The 14,588-nt window shown below is 40.6% G+C and overlaps 1 protein-coding gene across 5 annotated transcripts in view; it reads left to right on the forward strand.

Moving 5' to 3' along the window:
* Positions 1 to 14,588, forward strand: part of PHACTR2 (phosphatase and actin regulator 2) — a 220,067-nt gene that overhangs the window by 190,332 nt on the left and 15,147 nt on the right. For all 5 annotated transcript variants that reach the window (XM_038396947.2, XM_038396944.2, XM_038396946.2 and 2 more), the window contains 4 exons: positions 1,466 to 1,662; positions 2,744 to 2,900; positions 4,951 to 5,006; positions 13,944 to 14,005. In XM_038396947.2, the coding sequence (XP_038252875.1) occupies positions 1,466 to 1,662; positions 2,744 to 2,900; positions 4,951 to 5,006; positions 13,944 to 14,005 (472 nt within the window). The remainder of the gene's footprint in view (positions 1 to 1,465; positions 1,663 to 2,743; positions 2,901 to 4,950; positions 5,007 to 13,943; positions 14,006 to 14,588) is intronic.

A 14,588-nucleotide genomic window follows, 5' to 3' on the forward strand; every position in this document is an offset into this window, starting at 1 on the left:
CAGTTAAAACACTGGAAACGTAAAGTATTAAGAAAGGCTTTAATTTTAACAACATCCCTTCTCCCTTTCCCTTCCCTTTAGCTGGAGAAAATTTAGAAGGAAACCTCCACCCCCCTTTGTTTGACAGACTCTTAGATGGTATCAAAGATGGCAATAATTGTCCATTTGGGGAGAAGAGAAGTTCGCTGAGATGGGCTGGAGCTGCTGTTGTTGCATCTGTTGTTAAAGTCTGATCCCATTTCATCTAAAGCAGTGTTTGTGATTCATCTGGAGTGGTGATGTAACTGGGTCCCTCTCTCTGGCCCAGTTTGGTCAGAATATCCCTCGGGATTAGGACGAAGAAGATCTGGGGGGTCCCAGCATATGGTGGAGTTGGCAGCCATGAGGGTAAAGCTCACTCCAGTAGCCTCCATCTATTCTTCCACTGACCCCCACCTCCACCCCAGTCTCTTTCTTTTAAGGACCCAAAAAGGGAATGATGGTGGAATAGCCCATCCCTTCATTATTTTGTCCACCAATTAGGCCTAGTATCCGACACACCAATTTTGGCTCATTAATTTCTGGTTCTGCAGCTTCTATTTTTATCAAGCATGATTTCAACATAGTTCTTGAATCATATCAATGTGGTCTTTTTTTTTTTTGTTTGGACTAATTTTGTGTCTATGTCTGGTTCTCTTGCACCTGTATATAACATTAATTACTGAAATCAACTTGACCAACTTTTCATCAACATTTGTTATTTTAGGTTATTGTAACGTCTTACTGACTGAGTTCACAATTAGGGTAAACTTGTCAGCCCCATTATCACAACCGTGCTCTGTTTTCCTCACAAGAGAAATCAACATCATTCACAACCACAATAAGCAGTTCTAGTTTCTGCACTTAGATGGCATAAAGGGGCTGTAATCCAAATGTTAATCACCAGCAAAGAATTCCCCAGGCATAGAGAACTCCCGTCTAGCACATCTGTACCACGATCAAGCCCCTGTGCCTCTGTCCTTCCCCCTCATCCCACACAGAGAGTGGAAGGGCACTGGGCATGGTGCAGCTGTGCTCAGTTGCCCCAGTCCTCCACTGATATAGGCTCCACTAAGGAGAGGCATACACGAGTGGTGTAACTTAGAATTACCTGGTAGCAGCAGTCAGTGATGGAGCCAGGCTGGCCTTCAGATCGGGGAGCTGGAACTGGCCCTTTTGTACCATCCCATCCCCCTACCACAAGCAGACTTCTGGCTCAGGAGAGAATCTCCTGCACTGTATACACCTCCAATTGTTGGCTGTTAATGCATTTTAGGTATTACTGATGCAGCTCATCATTAAGACCATTTGCATCTCTTTATATATAAGATTAAGTCAGTCTGAATAAAAGAGCTTGTATTTTCATGCTTGCTTATCCAGGCGGTCTCCTTTTGGTGTTCTGTGTTGCTTATCTTAATGTTACAGCATCTTTATTATGTATCAACAGTTCAGTTACCAAAGAAGACCAGGAAGAGGAGACTCCTAACCTAGCAAGTCCTCAACCAACAGAAGAACCTCCTGAGCCTATGGCCAATCCGGAAAGTGAAAGCAGCAAAGAGAGCCACACCAGTGACTCTGATTCAGATGGGCCAATACTCTACACTGATGATGACGATGATGACGACGATAACACAAGTGCAGAAAGTAAGACAATTTAAAGAGGGATGTGTGGGGGATAGATGGTCACTTTATATGAATGGCAAAAGTAACCCATCAGTGAGCAGGTAGTTTAACTCAGCTATTTTCTGGAAGAGCCTCCCTCATCTTTGGTTATGGATTTCTCAGGCATTTGACTCTCTTAGCACAGATGATACACTGTGTGTGTGAAAGTTTTGAAATTTAATCGGAGTGACCTATCTTGGAATGATCAGGAGGAAGCCGTTTGTCACTGTACTGAGTTGGGATGCAGGGGAGTGGCAGTCTTGGTTATGCGATTACTTGAGTATTTCATTCATTTGGCCATTGGTCCAATACAAGGCAGGCAGTATTCAAAATGTTATTCATAGAGGTACGGGGTAGCTCAGTTGATTTCTTTTGAGATTGGGTCCTACCGTTAGTTTAAGTATATTAATGGGGCAGTGTTGAGAGGCTTGCATTGTCATTGTCCATGCTGTATCAGGTTTTTAATGAATAGATGATTACAGCTCCCACAGCTTTCCATCTAAAATACTTTACATGCACTAAATGCACTTTTAAAAGATTTGCTGTTGTGTGATGATTTCACAGATTAGGTCATGTCTGCAGAGTGCTTTGAAGAGGAAAAGCACTATAAAAGTGCTAAGTAGCATTAAAAAATGAGGGGGAGTGAGGGAGAAGAGGAGAATTAGACTGAACAGTGTAAGGCTTAAGAAAAGAGAAGCAGTTTGCTAAACATGCTGTTTTTAAAAAAAATAAATAAAGTAATCTGTAATGTACCAGATTTCAGGTAGATTCAAGACCAGATTTCTCATTTTTATCATATCACTTCACAGACTATGGGTGAAGCTTGTAAATTCACTCACTACCTTTGAACATCTTGGCGGTCAGCTTGTTCTTTTCTGAGTCCTTCAGCCTTTTATTGTCATGAACCAAGTTGGAACTCTTTTTCTTCCGATGTTAATTAAAATTCCTCTCTTGCATGTGGAAAAAGCAGCCGCTGTGGGGATGTATTAAAAGTTCTTGCGATAGTTTGCATTTGTAACCTGAGTGTGAATGAACTGACTGTCCCCCTCCTTTTTTCCCTCAGGCTCTTTGGCAAGTAAAATCCGTCGTAGGGATACTCTTGCTATCAAACTTGGCAACAGACCATCTAAAAAAGAATTGGAAGACAAAAATATCTTGCAGCGTACCTCTGAGGAGGAGAGGCAGGAAATCAGACATCAGATTGGAACGAAGCTAGTGAGGTATCCATTGCAATCTGAGGGTGGGTTTGGGAGGTAGAGAAAAAACCAAGAACACTGGCATCACATCTTAAATGCAGCCACGGTATTTGGTGCAGGATATTCTGGGTTGCCAGGTCTGTGAGCATCTGATGCATTCTTATGGCATGAACTAAATTATTTTGTGTACTTGAGAGCCATATTAAAAACATATTTTATTCCTTAATGGTAGGTGTGATGCATCATGTGTGTGGAATTCATGGGGCCCTTTCCCTTTAATAAATAATAAAAATAAAATAATAATAATAATAATTAATTAATCATATAGGTGTGTGGTTCTTATCACTGCTGTCCTGGCCAAATTCCAACTCCAGTAATCATATTCTGCTTACCTACATTTCCTCCATAGGTTAAAATGAATACACTGTTCTTAACTTCTTGTCTTAAGATGCCTTGCATAGTAGTGGTGGTACTGACGTGCTCCACTCCAGAGGTGGCTGAATTTTGGCCATGGATAATAGATTATACGTCACCTTAGTGGCTACATAGTTATGTTCATGTAGAGCTTTACACTTAAAGGGGAGTGTAAACCTGTGTAAGCACTATGAAGTTTAACACTTATTCTTATCAAACTTTTTAACATTTCAGTCAGCACCTGGCACTTTAAGGGTCTGATTCAAAACCCACTGAAGTCAATGAAAGTCTTGAGAACTACTGATGAAAAGCACTATATAAGAGCTAGGTACTATATTATTTTATATTATTAATATTGTTGTTATTCAATGGGTTTTGGATCAGGTCCAAATTTTCTATGTACTTTTCACAACGAGTGATTGCTAAACAGATTAATATCACTCATTTTTAACCCTGTCTGACTTTGTTCAAACTCTGTAAGCTGGAGATAGTCATGTGCACACTTGAAAATTTGTACATAACTCAGTCCTCCATTAATATATGCTACTTTAATATATATACACAGTTATTGCAGCCTATTGCCTTAACAGGTTTCTTCTCTACAATGCAAATCAATGGAATACTATGTGTTTGTGGGGAACTTCCATTATTCAGTGCCAGTCCCCTGTAGCTACATCTCACTTGCTTCTCTTACCAGAAAGTCCATCCTGCGGAGCTCAGCTGCTCAATCCCACTTTCCAGCCTACCTCTGTGGCTCCAGCCCCTGCTGAAGCTTCATGCGCTCACCCACCCCTGTCTTTGCCCCTTCCTTCCATTTTCCCACAGACCGGCTAAGGTTATCTAATGCAGTCTGGTGGACACAATGAGATTAATTATGCCAGTGATGCTCCCTGGTGAATCACAGGAGTTTACTAGACAGAGAAGCTGCCTCTGGGTCTCCTAACTTGCACAGATACCCAACATTAACTTCCCTGTTGAAACTTCTTCTGCTTCTTTGCAGCCCAGAAGTGAATTTCTTTAGTAAATTTATGGCAATATTAGCCATGTTTTGTAGGGTACAAGCCTGAAAAATAAGTGGTTTTCAGACATTTTTTAAATGTTCAGATACTTTTTGGCATGTAGGTAACTAACATAGTTTTGATTTAAATCTCCAGACTTTGCATATATGCAGCAGTCAGTCAGTAGTGTGCATTTTGCTGTGTTTAAAACAAATGAAATTGAAAGAATTTATAAATGCATGAAAATATTCCAACAGTTGCACAGTATATTACAATACAGTACAGGAGGTTTTTTGTACAGATTATTCCATCAAACTAGATCCCAAAGTGGAGTATTTTAGAGTCTTTTTTTTTTAAAGGTTTGCACACACAGTTACCATGATTGCATCCACACATTGGTCACTGGCATGTCTAAGTGGCCAACCATGCCTCAAACTAGACTTATATCTGCTCAGTACCCAGTGTATGTGCTCCGTTGTAGAAACTACATTCAGATTAACCGTGCAGTTGCACACCTACCCCTCAGTGGAAAATGAAGAGTATTAAAAGACTGATTAAAGGAGTTGCATTGGAGACTTTAACAAAGCAACCTGCTGTTTTTATTGTTAACCTTTGATTGAGAAATCTTGGTTTATAAATGGTCGTGTAATTTGTACTCATAGGAGACTTAGCCAGAGGCCCACAACTGAAGAGCTAGAGCAGAGAAACATCCTGAAGCGTAAGTATTCTGTGCAGATTAGTGTAATTATTTATTCAGCAAAAAAGCACAACAACTGTGGGATTCATTAGGAACCTTGACTGCTAGTATAAAATGCTAGATTCATGCCTGGAGAGAGATTGGTGCTTGGTGAAGTAGCAACTTGACATTAGACCCATCATAAATCTGTAATGGCAGCACTAAATATGGGCTGTAGTCAGGGAGACAAACTGAGTTATTGGTCAGACTCATACTCTTTCCCTTGACTTCAGTGGAGCTTCATGAGTGTAACTGAGCGCAGAATCTGCTCCTACTGTTATAAAAATCAGTCAGACAGGTACTCCTTAAAGGTATTTTTAATTCTTTTAATCACTCCCCACTAACTTTTATAAGGAGGAAGAGAAATATTGTGCCCCCCAAACAGGGGTAGACATGAGTGAGTAAAGTACAAATAGCAAAAGAAAGGTGAAGGGTCTTGGAAGAGAGGAGACAATACATTCCAGCTTCTTGAAGATGTAAAAGAAACCATGTCTCCCTAAAGCTGTATTAGTATTGCTGGGTTCCTTTGTAATGGGCAGGGAGCAGGAGAGGCAGCATGCCACCAGTGATGTCAGCCCTGCCCACCCTCAGATCTGCTTCTCCCATATAGTTATGCATTTTTCCATATTGCCCCCATGCATGGAACACCCTGGAACACCCTCGCTCAACTGATCCGTAAGGCTGCCACTCACCCCTCAGGACTCGGACCTTCCCTGACATCTATAAGCAATTGGCCCATTATCCTGAATAGGTTGAGTATAGCTGATGTGTTGTTTAATTGTTGAAAAAAACAATGGGTATGAAGTATATTGTACATACTTTGATTGTTTGCCCATCTTCACCCTTATTTATGTTGCTTGCCTACTCAAACGGATAAGCTCTTTGGGATAGAGACTTGTGTCTTCCTTTGTGAGTGCCCAATACCTACCATATTACGGGTTCTACCAGCATATGAGTAATAAATGACAGCAATAATAATAGGAAAACTAGTCCGTTTACAACCAAAAAAACCCACCATGTAGACTAGATGTGTAGAAATTTTCTAACCATGACATAAATGATACAATGTGTGTAATGCTACGTTTTCAAGCACATATCAATCATTGCATGCCTGGAATCCATCTCGATATACCTACACACAATGTGCAAGTGAAAGAGAGGAAGAGAAGAAGGCATGGATGGCATGCCTTGTGAAATCCAAGTGACTTTGGCAACATTACTTGACCAGGCCAACAAATCAAAAAAAAAAAAAAAGTTATCAGCTTTCAGGGAAACCATAAAGCTGATAAAATACCAGTGATGTCATCCAGCCTTTAGGATAATTACTAAAACTGTAGCTTCTGGTTATCTGCTATGCATTGTGGTACATAAGAGGGTTCAACAAACTCCTAGCCAAGAGATGATCTGCAGTATATTTTGTAATAAGGAAAATTTTGAATCTCTGCATTACACTATCAAATGTAATAAAGATAAACTGTGAAGTATAACCATATTAATCTGATAACCAGTCAGCAAACACTGGACTACATGCAGGGTTTAAAATCTCATATAGTATTTCCTGGAGCCCCAGGGCTGGGGGTTTCTGCCCCGCGGGGAGTGCCGGGGCTCGGGGCTTCTACCTAAAGCCTTTGAAAAAATTTACCGGAGCTCCGCTCTGGACAACTCCAGCTGAATTTAAGCCCTGACTACACGAGAAAGATAATTCCAAAAACTCGTACCAGTATAACACAAGCTACTTCTGCTGACTTTGAGGATACCAGTTACACTTTCCCCATCCAAGTCTAATAAACGTGATATATCAACATGTCAAAGGACACAATCAAACTAAAAATTACACCTAGAACTAATTTTTTGACCTACTACTGTTACTCATAACACAAAAGATGAATATAGATGATCGAGATTAACAGAAGATAAATATTTTCTCTGTCGTTTCAGCTTGTTTATCTTGTGGGTTTGACAGCACTTTGTGTATAGTAACTTTCACTGTTTTCATAGAATAAACAGTCATTTTCCGTCAAAATTTATAACTCTGCTGGACACTAAAAACCATGGTTTTAACAGAGACACTGGTTTTGTGGCTCATTACAGTTTGTAATACACCCTACTGCCTGCTAACTCTCCATTGTTCTACAACTGCAGAGATGTTAATTGCCCACTTTGTTTTAAGTTGTCTCCTACAACGTGTGTATGTAGAATTGTTATGCTTAACAATCTTTACCACCTTGAATTTAGCTTGAACACTCAGGTTACTTTCCCCAGACTTGAAGAAGAGCTGGTCTACAATGAAAACTTACATAGGTCTAACTTCCTCTCCCAGGGGTGTGAAAAATCCACACCCCTGGTGACGTAGCTATGCTGACCTAACCCCCTGCTATGCGCACAGCGGTAGGTTGATGGAAGAATTCTTCCGTTGACCTAGTAACCACATCTCAGATCAGGTCTGCACTAGCGCTTATGTCAGCAAAACGTTTGTCACTCAGGGGTGTGAAAAAAACACACCCCAAGCGACATAAATTTTGCCAACATAAGCATTCATGTGCACAGTGCTATGTCGGCGGAGCACACTCTCCCACCAACATTGCTACTCCCACTCGTTGAGCTGCGTTTATTATGTCAATGGGAGAGCTCTCTCTCGTTGGTATAATGTGGTTACATGAGCACTCTTACGGCGGCACAGCTGTATCGGTACAGCTGTGCTGCTGTACGCTTGTAAGTGTAGACATGGCCTCAAAGAAGATGGATTAACTATAACAATGGGAGAATCCCTCCCATTGCTGTAGTGAGTGTCTACACCACTGTAAAAACAACAAGGAGTCCTTGTGGCACCATAGAGACTAACAAATTTATTTGGGCATAAGCTTTCATGGGCTATAACCCACTTCATCAGAGATGGATGGAAAATACAGTGGCAGGTATAAATACACTGCACATGAAAAAATGGGCATTGCCTTACCAAGTGGGGGGTCAGTGCTAAGGAGGCCAATTCAATTAGGGTGGATGTAGCCATTCCCAAGAGTTAACAAGAAGGGGTGAATATCAACAGAGGGAAAATTATTTTTTGTAGTGACCCAGCCACTCCCAGTCTTTATTCAGGCCTAATTTGATGGTGTCAAGTTTGCAAATTAATTCCAGTTCTGCAGTTTCTTGTTGAAGTCTGTTTTTGAAGTTTTTTTGTTGAAGAATGGCCACTTTTAAGTCTGTTATTGAGTGTCCAGGGAGATTGAAGTGCTCTCCTACTGGTTTCGTGTTTTAAGTGTAAACATATCCTCACCTACCTGGTCTCTCTCATTTTCCTGTGGTATTTGTGTGGGTCTTGCTCAGAGAAGCAGGAGAAAGAAAAACATTTCAAAAATTAGGAAATTTTTATTGTAAAAGGTGGTGTGGGCACTCAAGAGCACATGTAGTACGTGAAACTACTTTTTATTCATTTTTTAAATTTACCACATTTCAAATCGATGGTGATCTTTTAAATGCCAAATAGGTGTGTTGCTTATGTTGACAGTGCCCTTAGCCCATTACCAGTGTAGGTTTTCTGAAATTCTCTTAGCTCTTAAACCAAATGTATTGCTTATGGGTTTATTGTGCCCACTTCCTATGGACAGTTCTGAAATGTTTACATCCCTTACATTCCTGTATTGTTTTTGTGTGCGGGATTTGTGAATGAGTTAGAATTTCTTTCATAAAGCTTCCTTTCTGCTGTGATGGGTTGTGTTAGTGTTAGAACTGCCCCTAAACAGAGCAGTACTGTAGCTGGAGAAAAATTGTGATTTGATTTATTTTTTAGCATACATTTTGGATAGATTAACTGATGCACAGATCAAATTGATCCAAATGTTTGCCCCAAAATTAAGTTGAATCCAAACCTTTCATAAGGTTCAAAAAAGTTTTTAATACTTTGTTTTTTTGCACCTCTAGCTAAGCAAAGATTTATTATGTCAAAAGATATTTTTTTATTTTTATAGTTTCAGCTAAACCAGGGAGTACTGAAAATCCTGTGACAGAGATTCTAGCCTGATTTCTAGATCACAGAACCTTGGATAAGTGTATATAAGCATCCAGACTTTTGTACCCTTCCACATTAAAAATGAAAAGTTAAGTAGTAACTTGAATGAGTTCTAACTCGGGCTGGTTTCTTGCATGCTGATTTTGAAACATTTTAGACGTGCATCCTTGAATCAATTATGGTGTTGCATTACAGCAGGGAAGCTTTTTCAACTCTCACAAGGAGTCAAGTTTACAGCCATTGTGTTTTTCTGTAGCTGTGACGAATAGCAAGGCTTTTTGGACCGTGTGCCTATCCTCTTGCCAAGCCTTGCTTTTTAGAAACGTGATGTAGCTTTTGGTGCTAGTTAGGGAATATTAATGATCATCTTTGTATGTGAAAACAGAAACTGCTTTTTGTTTTTGACAGTATTCCAGGATCCTAGTGCTTTTGTTTGTCGTCTTTTTCATTTCCCTAGCAATCCTACAAAGTAATCTAAACATAGCTAATCCCCACAGGGACTCAGTGGAAAGTTCAGTTTTACGCTCCTGAATTACTTTATAGTTGAAAACAGAACAGTCCTTATGCGGAAAGATTTCTCTCTTTTTCTTCCTGACTTTCTGTGGTGAATTAAATGTCCCATAATGATGCCAGGGTCTAAAATGCCAATATTTTCTGTCACAGTAGTGGCATGGGTGTTTATTTCTCCAAGGTCACTGATTTAAAGAGACAACAAAATATCCCATAATTGACATCAATTTCAAATTCCTCTAATCTAGGAACAAATTCTGGCTTGGGCAGTGCCTTCATCTATGTTCCAGAAGCAGCAGCCAGAAGAGGAAGGAAACCATAGAATAGTTTTTCCTGTCAAATTCCAGCTGCCCTTCAAACCAGAGGAGATCACTCTGCCGGTCATCCATAGGTGGAGCTGCAGAGGGACATTCCAGGATAGGGCTTGCAGATTGCGAGCATGGTGCATGCATTTAACTCTCTGCCCCATACAGATGATTTCTGCTCCTAGGGTGGAGAGCAGCCAAACTGTGGTCCCATGAACACTTCTTTTGCAGCATGAATGTGTGTGCCTGTTTGGGCAAGTCAGCCACTTTCATACCTGCAGCCAGAATTTGGCACTGAGGAGGGATTTTCTAATGTGCCTAAGTGAGTTAGGAGCACATCCAACTTTCAGTGGTACTCATGCTCCTAAATCACTTAGGCATTTTTCAAAATCTCACCTATATGGCCAATTACAGAAAACAAAAACATTATTCTATTGCTGAGAACTGTTTTAAGGACAGTATTTATGTAGGAATTACACTAAAACAATGTTTGGTCTTCTTGGCCAACTATCTCCTATGCATCCTCTTGTGGTCTAGGGTTTTGCTACAGGCAGCCTGTCTCAGTTTTTCCCTCTTGGACTGTTCAAATAAAGTTTCACCCAGGCATTTTCTTGGTCAAAAATATCCCTTCCTGGAGGATGGGTTTATTAATATAAAATAAACTCTAAATAAAATTTAAAATCCCAAACAAAGTCCATTCATAATCCCATAAAACACCAGGTTTCTCTTCCACCTCCCAGCTTTTCCTGCTTGGGGCCTTTGCATTGTCTTTCCTGCATGGACTGGATCTTTTCCATGGGTCCCTATGATGATCAACTCCCATAGTCTGAGGGTCTTCCTCACAGAAGCTTTTGCAGACTCCACAGCTTCCTGAGCTTCTCCCCTTCATTGCAGAGCAGCCCATTGCTGCTCTTTATAGGGCAAACCATCCGGAATCCCTAATCTCCCCAAGATGGGGATCATGCTGTAATCAGGGTTGACTAGACATAGCCCTCCAGCCCTGAAGGGGCAATCCATCCTGTTACAGTGTGAAAAGGGTATTTTATGCGTGAGTTACAGTGCTGAGTGCCTTAAGTCAGTGAGCCAGCTCCTCAGCCGGTGTATCAAAGAACTCTACGTAGCCACAGGATTTCAGTCCTTTTTCTTTAGGGCTTGAGTTTTATTTCTCCAAATAAAACAGTTCAACATATAAGCCACGTCCTTTCCCCTGACTGCAGGGTCTCCTGATGGAGCTCATCTGCTCAATGCAGGCCTCGCTCCTCACACCCTCTGTGTGGGTATAAAGGAGGGTCTCTATTCCCTTCTGCTGAAGCTTTCCTCCAACAGAGCGGTTTCCAGCTAGAGCTGTTCAGGATTTTTCGACTAAACATTTCTTTGGATTCAACAAAACCAAAATGTTCTTGTGGAAATGTCTCAGTTTCCACTAAAATTTCAGTGGGAAGATTTCTTCGGTCCGGGATGAACTTTCAGGTGAAGGAACAAGGGTCGGGGGAGAGAGAGAAATGGACAAACACACACACAATAGCCAAGTGATTACAGTACTCCTCTGGGATGTGGGAGACCCACATTCATGTCCCTGCTCCAAATCAGGCAGTGTAGGGGCTCAAACCTGGGTCTCCCACATCGCTAACCACTGGGCTATTACTAGTGGGGGCAATCTCTCTTGTTAATAATTTTTCACAGAAGAATTCAAAAGGTCTCATTTTCACTCGGATGCAAAACAAAAACAAATATCCCAATCTCAAAATTATTCACAAAATGGAATTCTTTCTGGCCAGTCCTACTTCCAGCCTTCCTAGCCTGCTCCCTTCAAGGTGCGCACTCCCAGGCCTGGTTGCTAAGGAGAAACTCTCTGCTCTTTTCTCATCTCTAGCCTTCTCCCTGAACTCAAGCTTCCCAACAGGCCTAGCTCTGAGTTACAATCTTCAACCACGTGACCCCAGAATTTATTCCCTTCATCTTGGTGGCACAGGGGCAGCTGAGCTCTGACCCCCTTAAAAGGCCAGCACATCCTGTGCCTACTGCCAAGCAATTGTATCCCCAAATTTAAAAGAATTATGGTCTAGAGAAACATAGATCAGGTAGACTAAATGATTAGTAATGGTTCCCTGTGATATAAATTCAGAGACATGATCCCAATATTTCTCATATGGAGGTTCTTACCATGCTTTAGGACATAGTGATTTAGACAAGCAAGAGAATTCAAAGTTATGAGTAATAACTAATTCTAGAAAGAAAATAACAAAAACAGGCACCAGTACAATGTGTGTGTTCACTTACAATCTCCTCTGGGCTCTCTCTTCCCTCATGAAGAGTTTGCAACAGAGATTACACCCGGAGATCCAGTTCCTGTAGGGACCAGTCTTCTCTAAATGAGCTAAAACCAAGTGAATTAATCCCTAATTTAATAGATCCTGTTTAGTTACCTTAGATATTGTGGTTATTGATTACAAAGGGAAGTTTGTTTAAAAGTAAGTCATTTCCACGTGAGTTATCATAAATATACTAAAACAGCTAATAAATGAGTAAAGGTAAGTGATCTTGCTAAACTCTATGAAATACAGTAAAGGAAAGAGAGCTTTAGTTAGACTACTTAAAGAAGTCATATGAAGAATATTCACTTCCATATCTCAATATATGTAATTTCAATCATAGAGTTAATCTAGCCTTGGCAGTCTTTGCAAGATTTTATCTCGCTTGAAGCTTGAAGTTTGGTGGCAAAATCTTCTTGAGGAGCAGTGCTGGTGTTGACTATTTCTTTGTGATTTTCTTCTGATGCTGTTTTTTATTGTTTGTTTCTTTCTCTCCATCTCATGCTTTATCAAAGGAAATTTACGAGTACTGAATGATGTTCTGTCTTCAGTGATACGCCTGTGAAAACGTGTACAACAGGTGTATCTGTTGAACAACCATAAGCCTAACACCTACGCGAGAGTCAAACTCCGTTTTGGAAACACTGTATGTTCACACAGTTTGGCCATTTATTATGGATGAGGGTAAATCATACTGAACAAGTGTTCAAAACTGTGCTCTCACCTTCTTCTAACACAGTTTGGTCACATCTGCAGTGGACAGATAAACTCCTTTAGAACTAGAGTTGGTCGTGAACCAAAACTCTCAATCCAAACTCATGAGCTTGGGGAATTGTGGATCCAGATCTGAGCTTTGCAGTTCAACCAACATCTCTGATTGGAATATTTCATCCACAGAAAAGATACACTCAGACATAAGCAATAGAGCTGGGCAAATGATACAAACAATTTTCTGCAAACATTCATCAGTGTAAAATAATTTGTTTCACCCATGTTTGTACCCCTTTTTAATTTGCTTTCCACAGACATTCAGGCACTCTTTTCACTGACGCAAAAGTTTCTGGAAAGCAAATTTCAGTTACATGCACAAATATCTGCAGAAATTTTAAAGTTGCGTATGCAATTATTTGCCTTATCTGACCAAGGAACAGAAATAATAAATTATGATTGGTCTGACTAATCACAGTTAACCAAGACAGCTCAAATTATGAAAATCAGATACTCACTGAGAACTATTAATGATCAATCCATGGAATCTAACAAAAAAACAACAACAAAGCAGTTCACTGTCTAATTTCCACTAACAAACAAATTTGTGGAATTTGCTTTCTGCTCTGGATATTCTGGGAGCAAAAAAAAGAGGTTAGGTTCATCAGGTAGGTTATTCACTGCAAATTATTTTCTCTGCCCTAGTAAACACAATTAAACTCTGATCTAGACTAAGGTAAAGGGGACCTTGGGAATAAAGGCAATGATGATCTTAGTCTCTTGGCAGGTAGGTGAAGCAGTTGTGCAACTCCTTGTTTGTTATTTCACAGAGTGGAAATGACTGTAGCCTCTCTGCTATATTCCAGGCACAAGGTGATAGCTACAGAAGGCTACAGAGTTGGGAATCGGAGAGGACAGATAAAGGCAATGAGAACACACACACAAAAATAGGATAGCTCAGAAATATGAGTATGCATGAGCCAATATTCCAAGGCCTGAAACTTACTGCCAAGGGAAATATACCATATACAGTTATAGCCCCCTAGTCATCCCCTTTATTCCTCTCTTCCAAAAACAGAAAAGAATGAAGAAGAAGAACAGGAAGCCAGGAGGGAATTAAAACGCAGACTCAGCAGAAAGGTGATAAAATGTTTTATGTGTAGTATACTTGTATGTATAATAAAGAATGATAATTTTTCTTTATACTATTCTAAAATATATTCAGATATACTGACAAAATTCCCTCTCCATCTCCATTTCCCCAAAAGGTAAACCCTGTTTAAAAGACAGAATGGGCCGAAGTCATCCTTGGTATAAATCCAGTCTGTCCAATTTTCCCTAGCATTTTTACAGGGCAGAACTGCCATCTTTGAAGGAAATGTAGGGCCCAATTGTGATTAGCCTTATGCATGTGTGTGTGTAAGGAGGGGGTGTGAGTACCAGGAGCTTTCCCGAGTGTGCGCGCACGCACACCCATGCAACCACAGGTGTAGGTACTTGCCTCTTTTGGAAAAGGAGGGTGCTTGAACAGCCCTCCACCACTATCCCATACACAAGCCAGCAGAGCTTGCCCATCACAGATGGGAGCACATACTGCATTCTCCTGTTCAGGGTTGGCCTAACTGTTCCCATTGAAGTCAATGGTAAATCTCCCACTCGCTTCAGTGGTAACAGACGTAAGCCAACACTGAAGGTTTCTGAACATCCCACCCACAGTGCCTCA

Source organism: Dermochelys coriacea, chromosome 3 (assembly GCF_009764565.3).
Source record: "Dermochelys coriacea isolate rDerCor1 chromosome 3, rDerCor1.pri.v4, whole genome shotgun sequence".
Lineage (NCBI taxonomy): Eukaryota > Metazoa > Chordata > Testudines > Dermochelyidae > Dermochelys > Dermochelys coriacea.